General features: G+C 45.9%; 1 protein-coding gene across 1 annotated transcript in view; it reads left to right on the forward strand.

The window, feature by feature from the left end:
- LOC122927156 (A.superbus venom factor 1-like) overlaps nucleotides 1-15,466 on the forward strand; it is a 503,636-nt gene that overhangs the window by 374,429 nt on the left and 113,741 nt on the right. Inside the window, exons 21-23 of the mRNA XM_044278753.1 lie at nucleotides 7,882-7,942; nucleotides 8,087-8,173; nucleotides 8,297-8,500. Of these exons, the coding sequence (XP_044134688.1) occupies nucleotides 7,882-7,942; nucleotides 8,087-8,173; nucleotides 8,297-8,500 (352 nt within the window). The remainder of the gene's footprint in view (nucleotides 1-7,881; nucleotides 7,943-8,086; nucleotides 8,174-8,296; nucleotides 8,501-15,466) is intronic.

The raw sequence follows: 15,466 nt of genomic DNA on the forward strand, positions 1-15,466 counted from the left end.
GGCTGGGAAAGTTATTTAGTGTCCGTCAAAGCACATTTTTTGTTCTGGGTTGAAGTACAATTCCCAATTTAGCAATTTCATAATTTAGTGGTTCCTGCTATATCAGAGCTATTTGAAATCTATCCCTAAAAGGGTATATAATATTCAAGGTGCACATTGGGTCATTCAGAATAACTTCACACACACCCGCTACTGTGTATTTCCAAGTCTAATTCTGTCACTAAACCCATACCTGTCACCCAGCGCCTAAATACTAGGCCTCAAATTTATATCCTGCTAAATCTCTCGTTACCGCTGTCCTGTTGTGGCTGGGAAAGTTATTTAGTGTCCGTCAAAGCACATTTTTTGTTCTGGGTTGAAATACAATTCCCAATTTAGCAATTTCATAATTTAGTGGTTTCTGCTATATCAGAGCTATTTGAAATCTATCCCTAAAAGGGTATATAATATTCAAGGTGCACATTGGGTCATTCAGAATAACTTCACACACACCCGCTACTGTGTATTTCCAAGTCTAATTCTGTCACTAAACCCATACCTGTCACCCAGCGCCTAAATACTAGGCCTCAAATTTATATCCTGCTAAATCTCTCGTTAACGCTGTCCTGTTGTGGCTGGGAAAGTTATTTAGTGTCCGTCAAAGCACATTTTTTGTTCTGGGTTTAAATACAATTCCCAATTTAACAATTTCATAATTTAGTGGTTTCTGCTATATCAGAGCTATTTGAAATCTATCCCTAAAAGGGTATATAATATTCAAGGTGCACATTGGGTCATTCAGAATAACTTCACACACACCCGCTACTGTGTATTTCCAAGTCTAATTCTGTCACTAAACCCATACCTGTCACCCAGCGCCTAAATACTAGGCCTCAAATTTATATCCTGCTAAATCTCTCGTTAACGCTGTCCTGTTGTGGCTGGGAAAGTTATTTAGTGTCCGTCAAAGCACATTTTTTGTTCTGGGTTTAAATACAATTCCCAATTTAACAATTTCATAATTTAGTGGTTTCTGCTATATCAGAGCTATTTGAAATCTATCCCTAAAAGGGTATATAATATTCAAGGTGCACATTGGGTCATTCAGAATAACTTCACACACACCCGCTACTGTGTATTTCCAAGTCTAATTCTGTCACTAAACCCATACCTGTCACCCAGCGCCTAAATACTAGGCCTCAAATTTATATCCTGCTAAATCTCTCGTTAACGCTGTCCTGTTGTGGCTGGGAAAGTTATTTAGTGTCCGTCAAAGCACATTTTTTGTTCTGGGTTTAAATACAATTCCCAATTTAACAATTTCATAATTTAGTGGTTTCTGCTATATCAGAGCTATTTGAAATCTATCCCTAAAAGGGTATATAATATTCAAGGTGTACATTGGGTCATTCAGAATAACTTCACACACACCCGCTACTGTGTATTTCCAAGTCTAATTCTGTCACTAAACCCATACCTGTCACCCAGCGCCTAAATACTAGGCCTCAAATTTATATCCTGCTAAATCTCTCGTTAACGCTGTCCTGTTGTGGCTGGGAAAGTTATTTAGTGTCCGTCAAAGCACATTTTTTGTTCTGTGTTTAAATACAATTCCCAATTTAACAATTTCATAATTTAGTGGTTTCTGCTATATCAGAGCTATTTGAAATCTATCCCTAAAAGGGTATATAATATTCAAGGTGCACATTGGGTCATTCAGAATAACTTCACACACACACGCTTCTGTGCATTTCCAAGTCTAATTCTGTCACTAAATCCATACCGGTCACCCAGCGCCTAAATACTAGGCCTCAAATTTATATCCCGCTGAATTTGAATACAATACATTGGGCCAAATAATATATTTGTTGTTGTGGTGAACCATAACAATGAGAAAAACATCTAGTAAGGGACGCGGACGTGGACATGGTCGTGGTGGTGTTAGTGGACCCTCTGGTGCTGGGAGAGGACGTGGCCGTTCTGCCACATCCACACGTCCTAGTGTACCAACTACCTCAGGTCCCAGTAGCCGCCAGAATTTACAGCGATATATGGTGGGGCCCAATGCCGTTCTAAGGATGGTAAGGCCTGAGCAGGTACAGGCATTAGTCAATTGGGTGGCCGACAGTGGATCCAGCACGTTCACATTATCTCCCACCCAGTCTTCTGCAGAAAGCGCACAGATGGCGCCTGAAAACCAACCCCATCAGTCTGTCACATCACCCCCATGCATACCAGGGAAACTGTCTCAGCCTCAAGTTATGCAGCAGTCTCTTATGCTGTTTGAAGACTCCGCTGGCAGGGTTTCCCAAGGGCATCCACCTAGCCCTTCCCCAGCGGTGAAAGACATAGAATGCACTGACGCACAACCACTTATGTTTCCTGATGATGAGGACATGGGAATACCACCTCAGCATGTCTCTGATGATGACGAAACACAGGTGCCAACTGCTGCGTCTTTCTGCAGTGTGCAGACTGAACAGGATGTCAGGGATCAAGACTGGGTGGAAGACGATGCAGGGGACGATGAGGTCCTAGACCCCACATGGAATGAAGGTCGTGCCACTGACTTTCACAGTTCGGAGGAAGAGGCAGTGGTGAGACCGAGCCAACAGCGTAGCAAAAGAGGGAGCAGTGGGCAAAAGCAGAACACCCGCCGCCAAGAGACTCCGCCTGCTACTGACCGCCGCCATCTGGGACCGAGCACCCCAAAGGCAGCTTCAAGGAGTTCCCTGGCATGGCACTTCTTCAAACAATGTGCTGACGACAAGACCCGAGTGGTTTGCACGCTGTGCCATCAGAGCCTGAAGCGAGGCATTAACGTTCTGAACCTGAGCACAACCTGCATGACCAGGCACCTGCATGCAAAGCATGAACTGCAGTGGAGTAAACACCTTAAAACCAAGGAAGTCACTCAGGCTCCCCCTGCTACCTCTTCTGCTGCTGCCGCCTCGGCCTATTCTGCTGCTGCCGCCTCGGCCTCTTCCTCCGCCTCTGGAGGAACGTTGGCACCTGCCGCCCAGCAAACAGGGGATGTACCACCAACACCACCACCACCACCTCCGTCACCAAGCGTCTCAACCATGTCACACGCCAGCGTTCAGCTCTCCATCTCACAAACATTTGATAGAAAGCGTAAATTCCCACCTAGCCACCCTCGATCCCTGGCCCTGAATGCCAGCATTTCTAAACTACTGGCCTATGAAATGCTGTCATTTAGGCTGGTGGACACAGACAGCTTCAAACAGCTCATGTCGCTTGCTGTCCCACAGTATGTTGTTCCCAGCAGCCACTACTTCTCCAAGAGAGCCGTGCCTTCCCTGCACAACCAAGTATCCGATAAAATCAAGTGTGCACTGCACAACGCCATCTGTGGCAAGGTCCACCTAACCACAGATACGTGGACCAGTAAGCACGGCCAGGGACACTATATCTCCCTAACTGCACACTGGGTAAATGTAGTGGCAGCTGGGCCCCAGGCGGAGAGCTGTTTGGCGCACGTCCTTCCGCCGCCAAGGATCGCAGGGCAAGATTCTTTGCCTCCTGTTGCCACCTCCTCCTTCTCGGCTTCCTCCTCCTCTTCTTCCACCTGCTCATCCAGTCAGCCACACACCTTCACCACCAACTTCAGCACAGCCCGGGGTAAACGTCAGCAGGCCATTCTGAAACTCATATGTTTGGGGGACAGGCCCCACACCGCACAGGAGTTGTGGCGGGGTATTGAACAACAGACCGACGAGTGGTTGCTGCCGGTGAGCCTCAAGCCCGGCCTGGTGGTGTGTGATAATGGGCGAAATCTCGTTGCAGCTCTGGGACTAGCCAATTTGACGCACATCCCTTGCTTGGCGCATGTGCTGAATTTGGTGGTGCAGAAGTTCATTCACAACTACCCCGACATGTCAGAGCTGCTGCATAAAGTGCGGGCCGTCTGTTCGCGCTTCCGGCGTTCACATCCTGCTGCTGCTCGCCTGTCTGCGCTACAGCGTAACTTCGGCCTTCCCGCTCACCGCCTCATATGCGACGTGCCCACCAGGTGGAACTCCACCTTGCACATGCTGGACAGACTGTGCGAGCAGCAGCAGGCCATAGTGGAGTTTCAGCTGCAGCACGCACGGGTCAGTCGCACTACAGAACAGCACCACTTCACCACCAATGACTGGGCCTCCATGCGAGACCTGTGTGCCCTGTTGCGCTGTTTCGAGTACTCCACCAACATGGCCAGTGGCGATGACACCGTTATCAGCGTTACAATACCACTTCTATGTCTCCTTGAGAAAACACTTAGGGCGATGATGGAAGAGGAGGTGGCCCAGGAGGAGGAGGAGGAGGAGGAGGAGGAAGAGGGGTCATTTTTAGCACTTTCAGGCCAGTCTCTTCGAAGTGACTCAGAGGGAGGTTTTTGGCAACAGCAGAGGCCAGGTACAAATGTGGCCAGCCAGGGCCCACTACTGGAGGACGAGGAGGACGAGGATGAGGAGGAGGTGGAGGAGGATGAGGATGAAGCATGGTCACAGCGGGGTGGCACCCAACGCAGCTCGGGTCCATCACTGGTGCGTGGCTGGGGGGAAAGGCAGGACGATGACGATACGCCTCCCACAGAGGACAGCTTGTCCTTACCCCTGGGCAGCCTGGCACACATGAGCGACTACATGCTGCAGTGCCTGCGCAACGACAGCAGAGTTGCCCACATTTTAACCTGTGCGGACTACTGGGTTGCCACCCTGCTGGATCCACGCTACAAAGACAATGTGCCCACCTTACTTCCTGCACTGGAGCGTGATAGGAAGATGCGCGAGTACAAGCGCACGTTGGTAGACGCGCTACTGAGAGCATTCCCAAATGTCACAGGGGAACAAGTGGAAGCCCAAGGCCAAGGCAGAGGAGGAGCAAGAGGTCGCCAAGGCAGCTGTGTCACGGCCAGCTCCTCTGAGGGCAGGGTTAGCATGGCAGAGATGTGGAAAACTTTTGTCAACACGCCACAGCTAACTGCACCACCACCTGATACGCAACGTGTTAGCAGGAGGCAACATTTCACTAACATGGTGGAACAGTACGTGTGCACACCCCTCCACGTACTGACTGATGGTTCGGCCCCATTCAACTTCTGGGTCTCTAAATTGTCCACGTGGCCAGAGCTAGCCTTTTATGCCTTGGAGGTGCTGGCCTGCCCGGCAGCCAGCGTTTTGTCTGAACGTGTATTCAGCACGGCAGGGGGCGTCATTACAGACAAACGCAGCCGCCTGTCTACAGCCAATGTGGACAAGCTGACGTTCATAAAAATGAACCAGGCATGGATCCCACAGGACCTGTCCGTCCCTTGTCCAGATTAGACATTAACTACCTCCCCATAACCATATATTATTGGACTCCAGGGCACTTCCTCATTCAATCCTATTTTTATTTTCATTTTACCATTATATTGCGAGGCTACCCAAAGTTGAATGAACCTCTCCTCTGCCTGTGTGCTAGGCCTAAATATATGCCAATGGACTGTTGCAGTGGTGGCTGACATGAAGCCTGATTCTCTGCTATGACATGCAGACTAATTCTCTGCTGACATGAAGCCAGATTGTCTGTTACGGGACCTCTCTGCTCTGCCTGTGTGCTAGGCCTAAATATATGCCAATGGACTGTTGCAGTGGTGGGTGACGTGAAGCCTCATTCTCTGCTATGACATGCAGACTGATTCTCTGCTGACATGAAGCCAGATTGTCTGTTACGGGACCTCTCTGCTCTGCCTGTGTGCTAGGCCTAAATATATGCCAATGGACTGTTGCAGTGGTGGGTGACGTGAAGCCTCATTCTCTGCTATGACATGCAGACTGATTCTCTGCTGTCATGAAGCCAGATTGTCTGTTACGGGACCTCTCTGCTCTGCCTGTGTGCTAGGCCTAAATATATGCCAATGGACTGTTGCAGTGGTGGGTGACGTGAAGCCTCATTCTCTGCTATGACATGCAGACTGATTCTCTGCTGACATGAAGCCAGATCGTCTGTTACGGGACCTCTCTGCTCTGCCTGTGTGCTAGGCCTAAATATATGCCAATGGACTGTTGCAGTGGTGGGTGACGTGAAGCCTCATTCTCTGCTATGACATGCAGACTGATTCTCTGCTGACATGAAGCCAGATCGTCTGTTACGGGACCTCTCTGCTCTGCCTGTGTGCTAGGCCTAAATATATGCCAATGGACTGTTGCAGTGGTGGGTGACGTGAAGCCTCATTCTCTGCTATGACATGCAGACTGATTCTCTGCTGACATGAAGCCAGATTGTCTGTTACGGGACCTCTCTGCTCTGCCTGTGTGCTAGGCCTAAATATATGCCAATGGACTGTTGCAGTGGTGGGTGACGTGAAGCCTCATTCTCTGCTATGACATGCAGACTGATTCTCTGCTGTCATGAAGCCAGATTGTCTGTTACGGGACCTCTCTGCTCTGCCTGTGTGCTAGGCCTAAATATATGCCAATGGACTGTTGCAGTGGTGGGTGACGTGAAGCCTCATTCTCTGCTATGACATGCAGACTGATTCTCTGCTGACATGAAGCCAGATTGTCTGTTACGGGACCTCTCTGCTCTGCCTGTGTGCTAGGCCTAAATATATGCCAATGGACTGTTGCAGTGGTGGGTGACGTGAAGCCTCATTCTCTGCTATGACATGCAGACTGATTCTCTGCTGTCATGAAGCCAGATTGTCTGTTACGGGACCTCTCTGCTCTGCCTGTGTGCTAGGCCTAAATATATGCCAATGGACTGTTGCAGTGGTAGGTGACGTGAAGCCTCATTCTCTGCTATGACATGCAGACTGATTCTCTGCTGACATGAAGCCAGATTGTCTGTTACGGGACCTCTCTGCTCTGCCTGTGTGCTAGGCCTAAATATATGCCAATGGACTGTTGCAGTGGTGGGTGACGTGAAGCCTCATTCTCTGCTATGACATGCAGACTGATTCTCTGCTGTCATGAAGCCAGATTGTCTGTTACGGGACCTCTCTGCTCTGCCTGTGTGCTAGGCCTAAATATATGCCAATGGACTGTTGCAGTGGTGGCTGACGTGAAGCCTGATTCTCTGCTATGACATGCAGACTGATTCTCTGCTGACATGAAGCCAGATCGTCTGTTACGGGACCTCTCTCCTCTGCCTGGGTGCTGGGCCTAAATTTATGACAATGGACTGTTGCAGTGGTGGCTGACGTGAAGCCTGATTCTCTGCTATGACATGCAGACTGATTCTCTGCTGACATGAAGCCAGATCCTCTGTTACGGGACCTCTCTCCTCTGCCTGGGTGCTGGGCCTAAATTTATGAAAATGGACTCTTACAGTGGTGGGTGACGTGAAGCCTGATTCTCTGCTATGACATGAAGACTGATTCTCTGCTGACATGAAGCCAGATTGTCTGTTACGGGACCTCTCTCCTCTGCCTGGGTGCCGGGGCCTAAATATCTGAGAATGGACTGTTCCAGTGGTGGGTGACGGGAAGCCAGATTCTCTGCTATGGAACCTCTCTCCAATTGATTTTGGTTAATTTTTATTTTAATTAATTTCCCTATCCACATTTGTTTGCAGGGGATTTACCTACATGTTGCTGCCTTTTGCAGCCCTCTAGCCCTTTCCTGGGCTGTTTTACAGCCGTTTTAGTGCCGAAAAGTTCGGGTCCCCATTGACTTCAATGGGGTTCGGGTTCGGGACGAAGTTCGGATCGGGTTCGGATCCCGAACCCGAACATTTCCGGGATGTTCGGCCGAACTTCTCGAACCCGAACATCCAGGTGTTCGCTCAACTCTACTTTAGGGAGGTTGGAAGCGCCTTCACAATTAGTCGCAAAGATGTCCCATTTTGTTCATCACCATGTCAGAGAAGATCAGTATCAATTTTCTTGCAATTTATTTCCTTTTTTATCTCCAGCCAGAAGGAAGACGTCTGACACAGATGGTGAAATCAGTTGGATTGGAGCCAGGACTAAACGGTTTGTAATTGTATTACCATATACTCGGGATGCAAATTTTTGGGGGGGATGGAGAGAAATTAAAATGATTGTCATGTACTGCTTAACAGTTATTGTTTTGTCCAGATAACTTTTAATTTCTTCTTATTGCTTATTCTTATACAGGAGGAGTACAAGAAGAGCGGATCTCTGTAGTAAATCCCCAAAATATTGTTCCCAATACACAAGTGGACACCATTATTACCATCCAAGGTGAGCACTGATTAGCTGATCCTACTACTACAGTATATAATGTACATTGTGTACATAATGAAGAACCTGAAATAGGCACTCTTCCTTCCCTGATCTCATGACTTATATCTCTGCATTACCCAGGACACCCAATAAGTGAAATGGTAGAGGAATCCATTGATGGTGTCCATCTGGACCACCTGATCAAGGCTCCAGGTGGATCTGGCGAGGGAAACATGCTCACTATGACAACTTCCCTGATAGCCACACATTACTTGGATTTCAGCAACCAATGGCATAGACTAGGACTCCTGCGCAACGAACAGGCCATTCAGTACATCAAAAATGGTAAGATATTCTCTAGTCAATTTTGATTCCAAAAGTTAGAGTGCAGGACTAAATCCGTTATCAGGTGGAGAATAAAAATGACCAATCCAAAATATTTTATGGAAAAAAGTTAACCTCACCCAGGAGGTACTATTGATTGATTTAATTATTTCACATGACCTTTTGCGCAACCATGCCCCAGTCCTCAGGTTCATTGGTTATTATTCTTTTTCACCAGGGAAACTTTAGGGATGGAAGACCTGAGGATAGCAAAGCATTTTTTTTAACTTTAGTTTATCCTTTGATATATTGTTTGGTTGTACTACTCAAAACTGAATTAAAAATTATCTTTTAGGTGATTTGTATGGACATTATAGGGTGTATTAGGGAGATAAAAGGGGTAGGGTCCAGCGTAGGGTACACCCACCATCAGGGTGTTTCCCCATTATTTTGGGGGTAGAGAGAGTTTCTGTACGGATAGATCCCCCCCCCCCCCCCCCCAGGTCTGAACAAATCTTGATATGCACAGTGGATATAAAAAGTCCACACACCCCTGTTAAAATGTCAGGTTTCTGTTATGTAAAAAAATGAGACAAAGATAAATCATTTCAGAATTTTTTCCACCTTTAATGTGACCTATAAACTGTGCAACTCAATTAAAAAACAAACTGAATTTTTTAGGTGGAGGGAAGAAAACAAAAAACAAACAAAAATAATGTGGTTGCATAAGTGTGCACACCCTCTTATAACTGGGGATGCAGCTGTGTTCAGAATTAAGCAATCACATTCAAAATCATGTTAAATAGGAGTCAGCATACACCTGCCATCATGTGCCTCTGATTAACCCCAAATAAAGTTCAGCTGCTCTAGTTGGTCTTTCCTGAAATTTTCTTAGTCGCATCCCACAGCAAAAGCCGTGGTCCACAGAGAGCTTCCAAAGCATCAGAGGGATCTCATTGTTAAAAGGTATCAGTCAGGAGAAGGGTACAAAAGAATTTCCAAGGCATTAGATATACCATGCAACACAGTGAAGACAGTCATCATCAAGTGGAGAAAATATGGCACAACAGGACTGGACGTCCCTCCAAAATTGATGAAAAGACGAGAAGAAAACTGGTCTGGGAGGCTACCAAGAGGGCTACAGCAACATTAAAGGAGCTGCAGGAATATCTGGCAACTACTGGCTGTGCGGTACATGTGACAACAATCTCCCGTATTCTTCATATGTCTGGGCTATGGGGTAGAGTGGCAAGACAAAAGCCTTTTCTTATGAAGAAAAACATTATACAGGCTACATTTTGCAAAACAGATCTGAAGTCTCCCAAAAGCATGTGGGAAAAGGTGTTATAGTCTGGTGAAACCAAGGTTGAACTTTTTGGCCATAATCCAAAAAGATATGTTTGGCGCAAAAACAACACTGCACATCCCCAAAAGAACACCATCCCCACAGTGAAGCATGATGGTGGCAGCATCATGCCAAGGGGCTGTTCTTCTTCTTAGCTGGAACTGGGGCCTTAGTTAAGCTAGAGGGAATTATAAACAGTTCCAAATATCAGTCAATATTGGCACAAAACCTTCAGGCTTCTGCTAGAAAGCTGAATTTGAAGAGGAACTTTATTTTTCAGCATGACAACGACTCATAGCATACATCCAAATCAACAAAGAAATGGCTTCACCAGAAGAAGATTAAAGTTTTAGAATGGTCCAGCCAGAGCCCAGACCTGAATCCGATTGAAAATCTGTAGGGTGATCTGAAGAGGGCTGTGCACAGGAGATGCCCTCGCAATCTGACAGATTTGGAGTGTTTTTGCAAAGAAGAGTGGGCAAATCTTGTCAAGTCAAAATGTGCCATGCTGATAGACTCATACCCAAAAAGACAAAGTGCTGTAATAAACCATATTATTTTATTTTTATATTTTTTCTTCCCTCTACCTAAAAGATTTCAGTTTGTTTTTAAAATAAAAATATATTTTCCATTCAGCTGTAAAGTTATATGTTCTAAAGCCTTTTGTGGAGTGTATAAGTGGCAAAAGAAAAATATATTTGCCATTCAGCGGTGCAGTTATATGTAGGGTTGAGTGAACCCGAACTGTAAATTTCGGGTTCGTACCGAACTTTACAATTCTTTTGACCCCAGACCCAAACCCGAACTTTTTAAAAGTTTGGGTTCGAGTTCAGTGTTCTGCGATTTAATGGTGCTTTTTTAAAGGCTGCAGGGCAGCCAATCAACAAGCGTTTAACTCGTGTGCCCTTAGAAGCCATCACAGCCATGCCTACTAATGGCATGGCTGTGATTGAAACATAGAAACATAGAATGTGTCGGCAGATAAGAACCATTTGGCCCATCTAGTCTGCCCAATATGCTGAATACTATGAATAGCCCCTGTCCCTATCTTATATGAAGGATGGCCTTATGCCTATCCCATGCATGCTTAAACTCCTTCACTGTATTTGCAGCTACCACTTCTGCAGGAAGGCTATTCCATGCATCCACTACTCTCTCAGTAAAGTAATATTGCTTTTAAATCTTTGCCCCTCTAATTTAAAACTATGTTTCTATCATATGCCCTCTGTCTTGTCTTTCTTCCAAGCTATACATGGGAATACATAAGGTCCTTTAATCTTTCCTAGTAAGTTTTATCCTGCAATCCATGTACCAGTTTAGTAGCTCTTCTCTGAACTCTCTCCAAAGTATCAATATCCTTCTGGAGATATTTTCTCCAGTACTGAGCACAATACTCCAAATGAGGTCTCACCAGTGCTCTGTAGAGCGGCATGAGCACCTCCCTCTTTCTACTGGTAATGCCTCTCCCTATACACCCAAGCATTCTGCTAGCATTTCCTGCTGCTCTATGACATTGTCTGCCTACCTTTAAGTCTTCTGAAATAATGATCCCTAAATCCCTTTCCTCAGATACTGAGGTTAGGACTGTATCACTGATTTTATATTCTGCTCTTGGGTTTTTACGCCCCAGGTGCATTATCTTGCACTTATCAACATTAAAGTTTAGTTGCCAGATTTTTGACCATTCCTCTAGTTTTCCTAAATCCTTTTCCATTTGGTGTATTCCCTCCAGGAACATCAACCCTGTTACAAATCTTTGTGTCATCAGCAAAAAGACACACCTTACCATCGAGGCCTTCTGCAATTTCGCTGATAAAGATATTAAACAATATGGGTCCCAGAACAGATCCCTGAGGTACCCCACTGGTAACAAGACCATGGTCTGAATATACTCCATTGACTACAACCCTCTGTTGCCTGTCCCTCAGCCACTGCCTAATCCATTCAACACAATGGGAGTCCAAGCCCAAAGACTGCAATTTATTGATAAGCCTTCTATGTGGGACAGTATCAAAAGCCTTACTAAAGTCTAGATAAGCGATGTCTACTGCACCTCCGCCATCTATTATTTTAGTCACCCAATCAAAAAAAATCTATAAGATTAGTTTGACATGATCTCCCTGAAGTAAACCCATGCTGTTTTTCATCTTTTAATCCATGGGATTTTAGATGTTCCACAATCCTCTCATTAACCCCTTCCCGACTGCCATCCGTCTATATACGTGATATTCGCACATGCCCCGTGCAGCTACCACGTGTATAGACGTCATGGCAGTTCTTTAATCCAAGCACTGCAAAGTGCTTGGATTAAAGCTTCTTCCCCTGCCCTGCTGCTGTCACAGACAGCACACAGTTCAGTAATGCCAGCAAGGGACCAATCAGAGTGGTCCCTTGCCGGCAATCGATCCGATTGGTTAGTCTGTGCGGACTAACCAATTGGATCACGGCAGTGAAAAAGTGCCTGTTCCAGGCTCTGATCTGCGCTCTGCTCTGTGCCCCCAATCTTTGCCCCCTTCCTGTGTGCCTCCAACCCCTCCACCCCTCCTGTGAGCCCTGCCTCCGATGCGAACCCCACCTCCCCATCCATGTATTGTACCCCTAATGCGGTCCCCCGATGCATGCATCCTGCCCCTAAATGTGCCCCCTCCTGCTGGCCATGCCCCCCCCCTTAACAGCGCTGCCCCTATCTGTGCCTCCTGCCCCCAATGCGGTCCCCCTGCTTTATTTGATGTCGGCGGCTCCATTCCTGAGCCACCAACATCAGCAGCGAGTGTCAGCTGTATACTGACACTCTGCTGTAACCCCTTAGTAGCAGCATCCATGGGGTTAATAGAGGGAGGGGGCCCCCTCTCTCAACCATCGGGGCTGCCGCGCTGTGATTGCAGCGCCCGATGGTTGCCATGGCAATTGGACGCTTTGCAAAAGCGCCCGGTGTTGCCATATACAGGACATTTGATAGTATTGTACTTTGCAATGCAAAACCATTGCAAAGTATAGTACAGCCATCAGCCCCATTGGATCTTCAAAATCCAAGTGGGACTTGATAAAAAAAAAAGTGAAAATAATAAAACTAAAAATAAATAAATAAATAAATGTATTTTTTTAAAAAATTGCCTTTTCCTATAAAAAATTAAAAAGAAAATAAAAACTACACGTTTTAGGCATCACCGCATCCGTAACGACAGTATTTATAAATATATCACATGATCGACCCTGTCCGATAAACACCATAAAAAATAAAAAATAAAAACTGTGTCAAAAAAAGTAATTTTTGTCACCTTACACCACAAAAAGTGCAACACCGATCGATCAAAAAGGCGTATGTCCCACAAAATGGTACCAATGAAACCGTCACCTCATCCTGCAAAAAATGAGACCCAACATAATAAAATCGCTAAAAAAATAAAAAAAACTATAGCTCTCAGAACATGGAGACACTAAAACATATTTTTTTTATTTAAAATATGCCATTATTGTGTTAAAGTGAAATTTAAAAAAGTGTACATATTAGGTATTGGCGCGTCCGTAACAACATGCTCGATAAAAATGTCACATGACCTAACCCCTCAGGTAAAAATAGTGCCAAAAAGCAATTTTTTTCACATTACATCACAAAAAGTGCAGCACCAAGCGATCAAAAAGGCATATGCCCCCCAAAATTGTACCAATCAAACCATCACCTCATCCCGCAAAAAATGATACCCTATTTAAGACAATTGCCCAAAAAATTAAAAAGCTATGGCTCTCAGACTATGGAGACACTAAAACATCAAAATCTGCCTTCCAAAAACCATGCGCGCTCCATTTCTTCTGCGCCCTGCCGTGCGCCCTTACATGAGTTTACGACCACGTGTGGGGTGTTTCTGTAAACTGCAGAATCAGGGTAATAAATATAAAGTTTTATTTGGCTGTTAACCCTCAATGTGTTAAAGAAAAAAATCTAATAAAATGGAAAATCTGCACAAAAAGTGAAATTTAGAAATTTCATCTCCATTTCCCTCTAATTCTTGTGGAACACCTAAAGGGTTAACAAAGTTTGTAAAAATCAGTTTTGAGTAACTTGCAGGGTGTAGTTTCTACAATGGGGTCATTTATGGGGGTATCCACTATGTAAGTCCCACAAAGTGACTTCAGATCTAAACTGGTCCTTAAAAAGTGGGTTTTAGAAGTTTTCCTAAAAATTTTAAAATTTGCTTCTAAACTTCTAAGCCTTCTAATGTCCTAAAAAAAAAAATGACATTTCCAAAATGATGCCAGCATAAAGTAGACATATGGGAAATGTTAAGTAATAAATGTTATATGAGGAATCACTTTCTGTTTTAAAAGCAGAGAAATCGAAATTTTGAAAATAGTGAATTTTTTTCATAAATAAAGGTGAAATATATTGACTCAAATTTATGACTGTCATGAAGTAGAATGTGTCACTAGAAAACAGTCTCAGAATCGCTTGGATAAATAAAAGTGTTCCAAAGCTATTATCACATAAAGTGAGACATGTCAGATTTGTAAAATTTGACCTGGACACTGGGGCATCAATGACCCTTGGTCATGAAAGGGTTAAGTATGGTTTCCATTAATTTCCTCACTATTGATGTGTAATGCCGCCGACGCGACGGCCTTCTCTTCGTCTGCCGCGGTCCTTGCGTTCCACCGTGGAACGCGGAAGACGCGCGGGCTCCAGCTTGTGACGCGGCGGCTGCGTTCCACGGTGGAACGCGGAAGTCATCCGGGCCAATTAGAAGGTCCTATGGCACTTCCTCGTTCTATTTAAAGGGGCTGGTGAGGCGGCATGGCGTGCTGTGATTGTAGTCGGTACGCCTGCTGCTTCACCACCCGTGTATGGGACATCAAGAGACCGAACCTAGCACGTCTCCCTCACTGTCATCTGGGAGACGGATCCACACCGCAACCAGACCCGCTCCAGCTACCCCGCTGACATCTGGGAGACGGATCCGCACCGCAACCGGACCCGCTCCAGTAACCGCTGCCATCTGGAAGACGGATCCGCTTAGGAACCGGACCCTTTTTCATCTCCTCACTACCATCAGGAAGACGGATCCGCTCTGCCCTGAAACTACAGTCTCCAAGGGAGTCTCCACCATCGCATAGCCGCTGTCAATCGCAACTACCCTCTCTGTGAGAGAGCACCTCCCTTACTTACATACAGGCTGAGATAACTGTGTAGGTCTCTTGTTGAGTGGCCTCTGTTAACCCCTCGGCAGCTACCACATTCTAGTATTCTAACACCTACCCGCAGTCTATGAAGCAATAGTACTGCGCCGACCAGAGTTGTTTTTCTCCTGATCACGTGATGGTAGAATCTCAAACTCACCGTTGAGGTTGTGAGTGACGCCTGAGATTCATATCTGATTGATCCTAATAAATCCGCAGTTGAGATCCACTGTTGAAAAATTGCAGGCGTGACAGTATCACAGCACCCCAGTAAAGATGGATCCAGCGGAACTCGCTAGACATATGGTTTCTTTGTCCCAGAGAGTCGAGACCCTGTCTGCCTCTGTGCAGGACCTGCAGCTGGAGAACCAAAGATTGCGTACTTTGGTTAACCAAAACACAGGTGCTGCACCTCCCAGAGAGGGACCTGAACCCAAGGTCTGTGCCCCCGAACCCTTCTCCGGGGATAG

This window comes from Bufo gargarizans, chromosome 2, assembly GCF_014858855.1.
Source record: "Bufo gargarizans isolate SCDJY-AF-19 chromosome 2, ASM1485885v1, whole genome shotgun sequence".
In the NCBI taxonomy this organism is placed as follows: domain Eukaryota; kingdom Metazoa; phylum Chordata; class Amphibia; order Anura; family Bufonidae; genus Bufo; species Bufo gargarizans.